General features: G+C 34.9%; 1 protein-coding gene across 3 annotated transcripts in view; it reads left to right on the top strand.

Moving 5' to 3' along the window:
* The window catches only part of LOC309476105 (putative nuclease HARBI1), a 123,055-nt gene that overhangs the window by 1,647 nt on the left and 108,369 nt on the right, over positions 1–13,039 (top strand). Inside the window, exons 2-5 of one of the 3 annotated variants that reach the window (XR_014197928.1) lie at positions 1,029–1,130; positions 1,862–1,991; positions 2,144–2,256; positions 2,886–3,390. Coding sequence is in view for 1 of the 3 variants with exons in the window: in XM_082139296.1 (XP_081995422.1) it covers positions 1,128–1,130 (3 nt within the window). In the remaining 2 variants the exon portion in view is untranslated. Of the gene's footprint in view, positions 1–1,028; positions 1,131–1,861; positions 1,992–2,140; positions 2,257–2,885; positions 3,391–13,039 lie in introns of those variants that run through there. The other 2 variants (XR_014197929.1, XM_082139296.1) reach the window with 2 other exon arrangements.

Genomic DNA, 13,039 nt, shown 5'->3' with positions numbered 1-13,039 from the left:
CATTTTATTTCAACATATTTCAATCGATTTTACTCAGTATAGCAAAATAGTTTGCTAAAAGCAGATCATTTATTCACACACAGAAACGCAATTCAAATTTAAACCGTCTTTTTGCGAGTTGTGGTAAACAGCGCATCTCTGCGTTCATTCATTCACACAGAAACGCGATTTACTTGAGAATGAAAAAAAAAAACTTACTACATTATTCCATCCGTTGCTCCTCGAAATACCAGCACTTCTGAGGTAAGTTTTCCATTATTATTATTCCTCACAGCGCTGCGAGACAGTGTAGACAAGTACACTTATCTGAATAAACTTGATGTGTTTTCTCGAGCTGATATGTGGGTGTTCATAGTTTGTATGGGATCGTCTCAGTCATTTGCGTTTGAATAGCGCGCGCTCTCCGTGGGCGGGGCCGATTAAAACGTAATGAGCTGAGATGAGCTCGACTGGAATCGCTCTCTTTTAATACAGATTTCACAAGATGAGAATATTTGTTTTTTATATAAATTACTTCATTTAAAAGAAGAGACTGGTATCGCCGGCGATACCGTAGACCTCAGGGGGTTAAAGTAGTACAATTAGTTCCAAAGTTGTATTTGTAGTAGAAGCACAGTAAAAACAACACTTACCATCCTTTTACCACAGTAACATTACTGTGATTGTGTAGTAAAAAGACAGTAATCACAAAACTTACCATGCTTTTACCACACTATTTGTAGTTTTAATGTGATGCACTTATTGTAAATGCACAGTAACCACAACACTTACCATGCTTTTACCACAGTAACCCTAGTTTTACTGTGAAAGCGGTAAAAGGACAGTAATCACAAAACTTACCATGCTTTTACCACAGTATTGATCGTTTTAAAGTGATATTTGTTGTAAATGCATATTAACCACAACACTTACCATGCTTTCAATGCTTTATAATGTAACATCCAATATTTGTAAGGTAAATCAGTACTTTTTCTTTTAAATAATCCTATATATTATACATAATGATATTTTATTTTCTCTTTTTTCAGCTGAAAAGACCAAAAGGACCTTTCGGACTCAGTCAGCCCATTATTGTTTGAGGACAAGTAAACGGAGGAGACGGACAGCTGCATAGGCAAATATTCACAATGGTATGTGTTGGTTTTAACCCTAAATCAAACATTTTATCAAGCATTTGTTGTTTCTTACACCTTTTCTCACAAAACCCATAGCCCAATTAGTACAAACATAGTCCGAAAGCCTTAATAATTCACAAGATTTGTACGATACTCGTACGTATTTGTATACTCGTACACAATCCTGCAGCTTTTACTCCTAGTGCTGTCATTGGCCACTGCCTCAATTCCTGTACATATTTATCGCGATATTTGTAAATCAGTTGCGCCCCTTCTTGGAAAGTAGTCGGATGTCCCGCACACTGTCAGAAAGTTTATATTAATTTCATTGTATTTATTACAATTATTACAAATTGGTCCCTGTCTGTTCATGTTCCAATGATACATGGTGTGTCTCCACACCTCATAATCTCCCTCTGTTTGCAAGAGTGGAAAAGCTTATCTGACTTGTCACATGACATCAGATACTCGATTATTTTGTCATAATCAGAACAGTTACACTGCTGATAACTGTCCCGTTTGCATGTTAAGCATGTTATTTTTAAACGAGTTCATATGATTATTGCTTGCTATTAAAGACATGCTTTTATTCATAGAAATGCCCACATATCAGTGAACTTATTACATAAAAATGCTTTTAACATTTAATTATGCAACACTCTTTACAGAAAACATATCCTACAGTTATGGATAAACTGACTATTTGCAAGTAATGTATTAAAAATACCTTCCTTTCTGTTTTGCAGGATTACTTAGTCCTTTTTTTAAAAACCTCTACAATATCAAACTCAACAGCTCTTTTAAGAGCCAACCAGTAGCTCTTTTAAGAGCTACTAGTGAGTCGCAGCGAATCTTGCCGTGATCAGCCCTTCCCAGGTAAAGTTTCTAGAATATTTCAGTATTTACTCATTAAATGCTCTCTCCTGAATCGTCAATAAATTAGCTTATTTATAACTGTCTTAATTTATGTTTAAAGAACAATAGTAATTGCACATAGAGTAAGTCGAGACTTTCTTGTTTTACAGCAGAGAAGGAAGACCAGTCCTTATATCAACGCAAGCTAATCAAATAAGTCCTTTGTTTCGGGTGGGGAAGGAACATCTGGTGCCCAAAGAAGACAGAAAGGTGTGCGAGTCCATTGGTATGTCTTCTATTGAAACAATGCTGTAATATTTAGTACATAATCTGATGACAATTTTTGGTTTTTGACCAAGTGAAGCTCTTGAAACAACTGACAGAAGAGTATGTTGTCTGGAAAGTATCGAGCATCACTAGCAAAGGCTCAAAAGAGACCTTGCCTTTCTTAAAGATCTTTTAAAATAGGTTGCTGTTGATATGGGTAAAACTGTTTTTGTTCAGTACTTAGCCTATATTATGTGCTGCAATATTTTATATATATATATATATTATTTTTTTATTTTTTTTTATATAATACTTCAATGTGTATATTATATATAATGTACTGACTGCTGCTTTGTAAATTTAAATAAGGAACAGCGAGGCAACTCTGGCCCTTTGCAATCTACTTTTTGAAGTTGAGAGTTAACCTCCAACCCCAATCGAGCACACCTGAAATTTTTAACCAAAGTCTTCAGGTTTACTTCTAGACAATAGGCAGGAGGGTTTGAGGTTGGAGCTAAATCTGCAGGACAGTGGACGCTGAGGGCCAGAGTAAACCATCACTGCTTTAAATAACGCAGAACATAAGCTGACCTGACTGTCCATTAAACAACTTCATTTGAATGGTTTGTGTTTTTGTTTTACTTTCAGACCAGGACTGGAGAACGCCTGACAATGGGATGTTGAGACTTCTTCCTCTGGTTGAGAAAAAGCTCCACCACATCAGTGATCACATCTTCTGTTCTTCTGTTGTACTGTAGGGTACAACTGAACAAACTGTTTAGACGAGGAAGAAGAACATGAACACGATAGAGACATGTACAGGGAAGAGCAAGAAACCAGTTTAGCTGTGATAATGAATCATTATTTTCCAACACAATATCAAATCTGTTTTCTGTATCATAGGTGACTGAATATGATTCTCTGGCACTCGTGTTGTGGCTTCAGCAGCTGTGAATGGATTCATATGATGTTAACGTATTTTTGAAGACATTTTTCTTTATCTTGAATCGCATTTTTCTTTATGCTACTTTATCAACTTTATGCTTTGTCCTCCAATAAAGTGTTGTTTAATAAAGTATGGTGAATATTGTGTATTGAAAGTGGTGTTTGGTACAGTAAATAGAAATTTTAATTTGAGAAATTTTAATTTCTTATTTCTTTAGTTTAGTTCATAATTTAAAAACAATTACATATAATTAATGACCATGATTATCTTAGGACATAAAACATTTTATCTGGTTAATGATATTTGGGACAACAATGCAACATAAGTTGCACATACTTGCATGTATGCCAGTTTGCAGTGAAATAAAGGGAAACTGAATAACAAGAGGCTGCAGTGGGCTATCTTGCTATAAACACTTCAAACATAATTGAAGATGATCCATGTTGATCATTCTAGCACATCTACTACTGCATTTCAAATGAAAACATAGACATTACTGATGTCAGGTATATAAGCAGCAATCAGAGGGGGTGAAAAGGTAATGTTGGCACTGTTTTTTGTTGTTTTACTGAATGTTGCATTATCCTTGTGTAATAGTAATAGTGTGCGTAGATCTGTGTAGATTGTACGGGCAGTACAATCTACACAGATCTACGCACACTATTACTATTCCACCCCCAGGGGCCCAGCAACGGCCCCCAGAAGAGCAAACAAATGCACATTTCAAATGGCTGTAACTCAAAGTCTGGATAGTGTATCAAAGAGAAAGTCGGCAGGACAACTGCTTATGCTATGTTTAATAAATAATGTTGGCCACAGTTTTCAGACATATATGGAAAGCTGGCATAAAGGTTATTTTTAAAGTGCTCACAGTAAAATATCACATTTCAGCCTGCTCCTCATATATGTCATAAAGGTTTGCACAATGAACACATTTAGATATCCAGTTGTCCATTAAAGATATTATTTATTCTAACATTTATTGTTTCATTACTAAACGTTTTAAACTACATAACCCACATATCTCTGCCATTCTATCGGTGGAACAGGAAGCATGGAGTTGTAGTGCATTGCAATGTGCAGACATGCTTAGGGTTAGGATCTCGGTAAAGGAGTAATTTATCACAACATAGAGACACTTTATAGTTAACTTAATGTATAACTAACGCAATAATACCACCAAAACATACTTTGGAACATGAAGCGCCGTTTTAAATGGGTTAAACGATTGTCCAATCACAGCGAGTTCTGCGATAAAGTCACAGCCAATAACAACCCAGCTGAACAGATGCGTCACACTTACATGCCCATTTATGGTAAATGATGACAGATCTCTTCTGGTTCCGGCTGCAGGGATAGATACCTTAAATATTTTATATTTAGGCTGTTAAACATGTATTCCTTCTAATTAAATTATAAAACTCATTATTTAAAAACAAAAGACGCCTTTGTGTGGTTACCATCCAAAAACGAGTTCACATGATCAATGACACAAATTTGCTTATGGATAAATTTGAAAGAGAAACATTTTTCTAAGCAATGGCCTACAGCAGGGGTAGTTTTGCAGTATTTTAATTAAAGATAATTACATGTACTAAAGTGCTTCTAACATTTACAGTGTATGTATAGTATATCAAAGGTATATCAATTATATTCAAATAAATGTAACAAAAGCACAATGAATGGACACAATTTTGAAAGCATATTCCACTATTTAAAGCCAAACTGTTTAATGACAAATGTAGTGCCAAAACTACTGCACAACAGTATAAAAATCAATTAATTAAAATGATCCAGATACAGGGGCAATCCATTATAGTGACACATACAGTAACGTTAAAAAAAATTTGCTATGATGAAGTTATATTTTTACAAACCAAGAGATGAGATTCAACTTTGTTATGTGAAAATACATTTGTTTCTTCGCTTTAAAGAACAAATAGGCAAAAACGTAAGCACAACATTTTACATTATCAACTTTCATTCTATATCCTTGTGATTATTGGTCACTTTTATTGTAACTATGCAATGAATATGTCCTTTAGCAAAACACCTGATGAGCACTGACCCTTTTTTATAAAGGCATTAGGCAGAAATCAAGTACAGTTTATGAAGCTGAAAAGAGAAAACAAAATGCTTTAACAATATGGAAAAAGATAAATCACTATTTTCAATGTTGGTTCTGCATATATCATAGAGATCCTGAGGAGGAGTGGGACTCCACATGAAGACTTTCAGAAACTGAGACAGAACAAAGGGTGCACCTCGTTGGACACATCCTATGCATGCCCAAACAACAACACCCAAACACAGTGATGAAGTGGACACCACCAGGAGGATGCAGGAGACAGGGAAGACCAAGGAAGACACGGAGACAGATGTTTCATGAAGACCTGAAGAATGTCAGTGTCCCATGGGAAGATGTGGAGAACTTGGCCATGGATCGAATACGTTGGAGGACACTTGTTGCCCAATGTGCCCAGCACAGCACTTGATGATGACGTTGTGAGTTTATCCATAACTGTGGGATATGTTTTCTGTAAAGAGTGTTGAAAATAAATGTTAAATAATTAAATGTTAAAAGCATTTTTATGTAATAAGTTCACTGATATGTGGGCATTTCTATGAATAAAAGTATGTCTTTAATAGCAAGCAATAATCATATGAACTCGTTTAAAAATAGGACTGGTCTTCCTTCTCTGCTGTAAAACAAGAAAGTCTCGACTTTTACTATTGTTCTTTAAACATAAATTAAGACAGTTATAAATAAGCTAATTTATTGACGATTCAGGAGAGAGCATTTAATGAGTAAATACTGAAATATTCTAGAAACTTTACCTGGGAAGGGCTGATCACGGCAAGATTCGCTGCGACTCACTAGTAGCTCTTAAAAGAGCTACTGGTTGGCTCTTAAAAGAGCTGTTGAGTTTGATATTGTAGAGGTTTTTAAAAAAAGGACTAAGTAATCCTGCAAAACAGAAAGGAAGGTATTTTTAATACATTACTTGCAAATAGTCAGTTTATCCATAACTGTAGGATATGTTTTCTGTAAAGAGTGTTGCATAATTAAATGTTAAAAGCATTTTTATGTAATAAGTTCACTGATATGTGGGCATTTCTATGAATAAAAGCATGTCTTTAATAGCAAGCAATAATCATATGAACTCGTTTAAAAATAACATGCTTAACATGCAAACGGGACAGTTATCAGCAGTGTAACTGTTCTGATTATGACAAAATAATCGAGTATCTGATGTCATGTGACAAGTCAGATAAGCTTTTCCACTCTTGCAAACAGAGGGAGATTATGAGGTGTGGAGACACACCATGTATCATTGGAACATGAACAGACAGGGACCAATTTGTAATAATTGTAATAAATACAATGAAATTAATATAAACTTTCTGACAGTGTGCGGGACATCCGACTACTTTCCAAGAAGGGGCGCAACTGATTTACAAATATCGCGATAAATATGTACAGGAATTGAGGCAGTGGCCAATGACAGCACTAGGAGTAAAAGCTGCAGGATTGTGTACGAGTATACAAATACGTACGAGTATCGTACAAATCTTGTGAATTATTAAGGCTTTCGGACTATGTTTGTACTAATTGGGCTATGGGTTTTGTGAGAAAAGGTGTAAGAAACAACAAATGCTTGATAAAATGTTTGATTTAGGGTTAAAACCAACACATACCATTGTGAATATTTGCCTATGCAGCTGTCCGTCTCCTCCGTTTACGGGACAGTTATATATTGTCCTCAAACAATAATGGGCTGACTGAGTCCGAAAGGTCCTTTTGGTCTTTTCAGCTGAAAAAAGAGAAAATAAAATATCATTATGTATAATATATAGGATTATTTAAAAGAAAAAGTACTGATTTACCTTACAAATATTGGATGTTACATTATAAAGCATTGAAAGCATGGTAAGTGTTGTGGTTAATATGCATTTACAACAAATATCACTTTAAAACGATCAATACTGTGGTAAAAGCATGGTAAGTTTTGTGATTACTGTCCTTTTACCGCTTTCACAGTAAAACTAGGGTTACTGTGGTAAAAGCATGGTAAGTGTTGTGGTTACTGTGCATTTACAATAAGTGTATCACATTAAAACTACAAATAGTGTGGTAAAAGCATGGTAAGTTTTGTGATTACTGTCTTTTTACTACACAATCACAGTAATGTTACTGTGGTAAAAGGATGGTAAGTGTTGTTTTTACTGTGCTTCTACTACAAATACAACTTTGGAACTAATTGTACTACTTTAAATCTGATATGAATATGATTAACTGATTGAAGGTAACGTTATAGGCTTATAGCACGTCACGTGACAGACAGTGTTTAATCACCCTGTTTTGAATTAGAAAGCAATGAACAAGGTGTCAGATTACATCTGTGTTGAATATAATATAGCAGTTACAGCCTATCTTACATTTGCTTTCAGTTTGTTTTTATAAAAATGTGCATGTTTAATTATTGATGTTAAAATATACTACATTATTGCTCATGTTTAATTGTTGTAATTTATCATTGTTATTATTATGTATATTCATGTTTATTTTACTGTTTATTTTATAGAAAACCACACAAACACAACCATACAAGCCAGTCTGTTGAGTGGTGACAATAAATGGGTTATTCCCAGAAAAGTGCATCTCCGTTTGGTCTCTAATCGGACAGTCTTTGGTGGGTCAGCACCCTGAGCTGGCAACTTGTCGTATAAGTGCTACCAATCAGAAGCATTTTTTCATGATGATGTTCTTGATGGGAGATTCAGAGACAGACTGAAGCTGGACAATCAAACTGGATCTCTGACCATCACAAACACCACAACTGAATATGCTGGAGATTATAAACTACTGATGTTTTCAGGAAGAAGATTTTTCTCATCAAAATCATTCAGAGTTTCTGTCTATGGTGAGTAGAGATCATTTTTCTTCTCCTTCAAATATTCTTATTTACTATTTACATGTTGAATTGTTGAATCTTTACAGTTTGAGATGACAGACCGTATAAAAACTCACTTGGAACCGAATATAAGATTGTTGATTAGATTTGATCATATTTCTGTGTATTCAGAAATATTAGTTGATGTCAGCGCTGATATTAGTGTTTATTGACTGATCTGATCTCAGTTTGATGTGTTTATTCCTCAGACTCTGTCCACTGTTGTGGTCCTACTGAAGCTGTGATTCGATTGGTCCTCTCTGCTCTGGTGGGCGTGGCTACTGTCATTATTGTGGTTTATGAGATCAGATCCAGAAGAGCTGAACGAGATCAAGCACATATTCACACATCAGGTACATGATTGATGATGTCATTTCTCACAAACTGATTTTGCATGTATAAATATCTGTGAGATTTATTAATTTATTTATTTTTATGTTAATCTTTTTCAGGAAGTATTGAAATCTAAAGCAGAACGCTGAACTTTAAAGGTTCTTCAAGTGTGTTTTTGTTCTTCTAGTGTTTTTTTCATAATAAATACTGATGATTATTTGAGTTTGTGCTCTCTTTCAGTGTCAGATTTTAACAGTGTCACTTTATTGTTTATATTTCACTTTATTGTTTATAATTTCACTTTATTGTTTATATTTCTCTCAAGTACAAAAAAATTATAATAAAGAGACACAGATCTCACTTTTCTACTGCTGTATATTTGTCATGTATTTTCTTGCCTTTATCAATAAAGTTTCTCACTCTGAGGTTCAAGAGTCTCTCATGATTTATTCAGAGGAATACAAACTTTATGTATATTTTAAATATTTCAGCAGTGTACCATATACAGCTTTATTTCTACTTTTTTAACAGGTATTTCTTATAGCCTATCTTTAAAAAACATTATTATTATTATTAATATTACCAATTAGTTTTTTATATATATATATATATATATATATATATATATATATATTCCGGTATAAACAACATATACATCTAAAATATATATTTTTTTGTTTTTAAATTGTATTATTTAGTAGCAGATTATTTGGATATTGATTGTAAATATATTTTAATATCAATTTTAAATTGTTCAAAATTTGGCATTTTTTCACTCCAAATGTGTCCATTTGACTTTATGAAAATAGTATCGGCCAATCATAATAATTAAATCAAATATAAACAAAATTTTTTTTTTTGTTTGGGTCTCATCAGTGCTCCATTTCCTCCAATGATAAAGTCTTTAAATCTCTAGTGGGAGGCGTGCAAGATGGCGACATCTTGAGGAGGTAGTTTTGAGATACTGAGGATAAAGGTTTGTTCCTTCACCTCATATCCTTCTTTTTGTTTAATAAATTGACCAGTCTGACATCTAAATGTAAGATCTTAGTATCAAACTTTTTTCTGTAGTAAGCTAAGACATGTGGCTATGACCTTGAGTTTGTCTTTATCTCATTAGATGTGTTTACAGCAGTGTATTTTAGTCAGTTTACAGATGAATGACTTTGACGGAAATAAAAACCCTCCATTCTAGCCTCTGTAACTCTGTGTCAGTAAGGTCTAGAATCACCCTGACACTTGTATCAGAAACCAGAGATTGTTTCCTTTCCAATGATACCAGGCACACCCCTGAGTGTCAAAGTATATGGGAGCTGTACCACTTTTAATTTGGGTATGTCGTTTAGATAAAAAACATGAAATTTCAGCCGTTCCATAAGAGGTTAAGTCAAATCAAGTCAAGTATATTTGTATAGCGCTTTTCACAATACAGATTGTATCCAAGCAGCTTCACAGTATTAAATTAAAATAATACAACAAAGTTTGTTTCAAGAGGAATTTATTGATTGATAAAATTTAATTAAATATCCCCAAAATATCCCCAACTGAGCAAGCCAAAGGCAACAGTGGCAAGGAACTGAAAAACTCCATCAAGTGACCTAATGGTGTCCTTAAACTCCATCAAGTGACCTAATGGTGTCCTAAAACTCCATCAGGTGACCTAATGGAGAAAAAAAAACCTTGGGAGAACCCAGGCTCAGTCGGGGGCCAGTTCTCCTCTGGCATTTATGAGCTAGAGGCCGGATTGTAGTTTGAACTGTAGGATTATATGAATGCCTGGCTGAAGAGATGCGACTTTAATCTAGTTTTAAACTGGGAGAGCGAGTCTGAGCAACGAACAGTATCAGGAAGACTATTCCAGAGTTTTGGAGCCAAATGTGAAAATGCTCTCCTTCCTTTGGTGGTTCTGGATATCCTAGGTATGACCAAAAGCCTTGAATTTAGTGATCTTAAAGAGCGCGATGGATTATAGGGCGATAGAAGATCCGTTAAATAGACTGGAGCTAAGCCGTTTAGGGCTTTATAAGTCAGTAGCAATACCTTGTAATAAATACGGAGCTTTATAGGTAACCAATGCAGTGAAGATAAAATCGGTGTTATATGATCATATTTTCTTAATCTCGTAAGAACTCTAGCGGCGGCATTTTGGACTAACTGTAGCTTGTTTATTGAGGATGCAGGATGCATTTAATTTACCAGATAATTAACACGGAGAGTTGCTGTAAATTGCTTTTGAACGTTGTAATTAACCCAGAGAGATTGCATTGAATGGCGGAAAAACGAGAGAGGGAGAGTAACGTTAAGGTAAAAAAAAAAAAAAAAAAAGCCTAACAAAGTCGCTGACAAAGATGAAGAACAAAGATGAAGAACAAAGATGATGAAATGCAAATTTGCAGCACTGACCTTCAAACAGAGCACGCATATGTAGTGCAAGGCATCACAGTTTCTTTACCGGATTCAACGCCCAGGACCCCTGATCCGAAGAAAAGTACAAATGAACCGTCTCTGTCTGAAACTCAAGAAAACATCATGCGATGCATAAATTAAGGGCAAATACGGTGAGCATTGAAGCTTTAAAGAAAACGACGGAATTCCTCTTCAATGAAGTAAAGGATGTCAAAGATGATGTGAAAACTTTGAAAAAGGACACGAAGGCGATGCATGAGGTCAGTGATGCGCATAGTAAGAAAATGTCGGAGTTCGATTCCAGGCTTAACGAGGCAGAAAGGTACAAGAGAAGATGGATCTGGGATTGTACGGTCTGACTGAGCAAACAGGTGAAGATGTAAAGGCACAAGTGGTGGATATCTGTTGTGCAATTCTTCCAGAGCTAACCACCAAAATACAACAGGATGTAGATCCAGTACACCGGCTCGGAAGAAAACTTGAAGGAAACGCCACGAGAGGGAGAACCCTCATCATCCAGTTTGTGTCCAGATCCTTACGAGATATACTTTGGAAAGCGGCGAAAACCAGCACCTACCTGAGGTCCAAGGAGCTACGGTTCGGAGACTATGGACAAAGCCTTACGCAGACAACTGTGGCCAAAAGTGGAGGCTGCTCGGCAGGTATGGGAAGAAGGCTTACTTCGTCGGCGTACGAGCCTTTGTTGATGGAAAGGAAACACCTCCCTAAGGTTTTGAATATGATTATATGTGCATAATTCTTGATAAAGAACTGCATATGGACACAATTCTGCATGTGTTAGTATACGGTTACAAGTGCAGTCATAATCTGATGGAATTTTGTGACATTTACAACAGAATATTTCTTTCAGTTTACGGTCAGAATGGATCTTTGTTAACTGAAATATAACTATAATATATTGCACTTGCACAGCATAGTTTTCGAAAGGTTTTGATTTAGTTCAAGTCTTATTAAGGTCAATTTGGGTTGTAAGTTCTACTTTTGAGGTGTAGGAACATGTTTTGTTTCATATTTGTCAAATCATAATTTTTGGAAGAGCCAATGGGGGGGGGGGGGTGATTTATGGATGTCATATGGGAGTAATCGATCAGCTGGTGTTGCAATATTAAAAGGTACATTTAAGGGGAAAATAATTCAAAACAAAGTGCATGATTCAGGTCGATGGGTGATACTGGTTATAGAAAAGAATGCTGATTTTTTTTTATTTTGGGGAATATTTAAGCAAGTAATTTTACCACACAAAACAAAACTTTGTTTTTGAATTTTGAAGACCAGATTGGAAAAACAGTGGAACAATATAGCAATGCGAAATTAGTACTTGGAGGGGATTTCAATACAATATGGGATTCTGAAAAGGATTGTTTTCCACCTCGTCAGAGTAACAGGTCTGTTCTTCCAGAATTGAATAGTATATGTTCTACTCTGGACTTGATTGATATTTGGAGACATACGTATCCAGACAAAATTCAATTTACATGGTGTAAAGGAAACTTTCTCAACAGTCACGCATAGACTATTGGTTAATTTCAAGAAATCTATTGAATTATGTTAATGAGGTCTCTATAGAGCCTTCTGTTCTTACAGATCACAAAGCTATTTTTCTCTCGTTAAATACAACTAAATCCAAAGATGTTAAAACTTTTACATACTGGAAAATGAACCAGAATATATTGACAGATGTGCAGTTTAGAGATTATCATAGATTTTTGGAAGGAGGCAAATGTAACTAATTTATTTGGGGTAAATTGGGAATTAATGAAGTATAAGATTAGAACTTTAGCCATAAGGAGAGGAAAGGAAATAGCCAAATATAGAAGAGAAAACGAAGAAAAAATTATACAGGAAAGCCTTTAATCCCATAAAAGGAATCCCCATTTAGGAATCCCATAAGCCTTTCTGGAAATTGTAATATAGATCAAGAAAATACAAATAAATTACTACAACTACAATTAGATTTAGATAAAATATATGAATATAAAGCAAAGGGTGCCTTCATAAGATCAATAAAGAAATGGTTAGAGGAAGGAGAAAAAAATACAAAATACTTTTTTTTTTTTATATGGAAAAAAGGAATGTAGAACTTGCATATATGGTCAAACTGAATATTAATGGACAGTTAACAGAAAATTCTAAAGAAATAT

This window comes from Leuciscus leuciscus (genome assembly GCF_965113295.1).
Source record: "Leuciscus leuciscus genome assembly, chromosome: 15".
NCBI lineage: Eukaryota > Metazoa > Chordata > Actinopteri > Cypriniformes > Leuciscidae > Leuciscus > Leuciscus leuciscus.
This window is presented reverse-complemented; position numbering and strand designations above follow the sequence as displayed.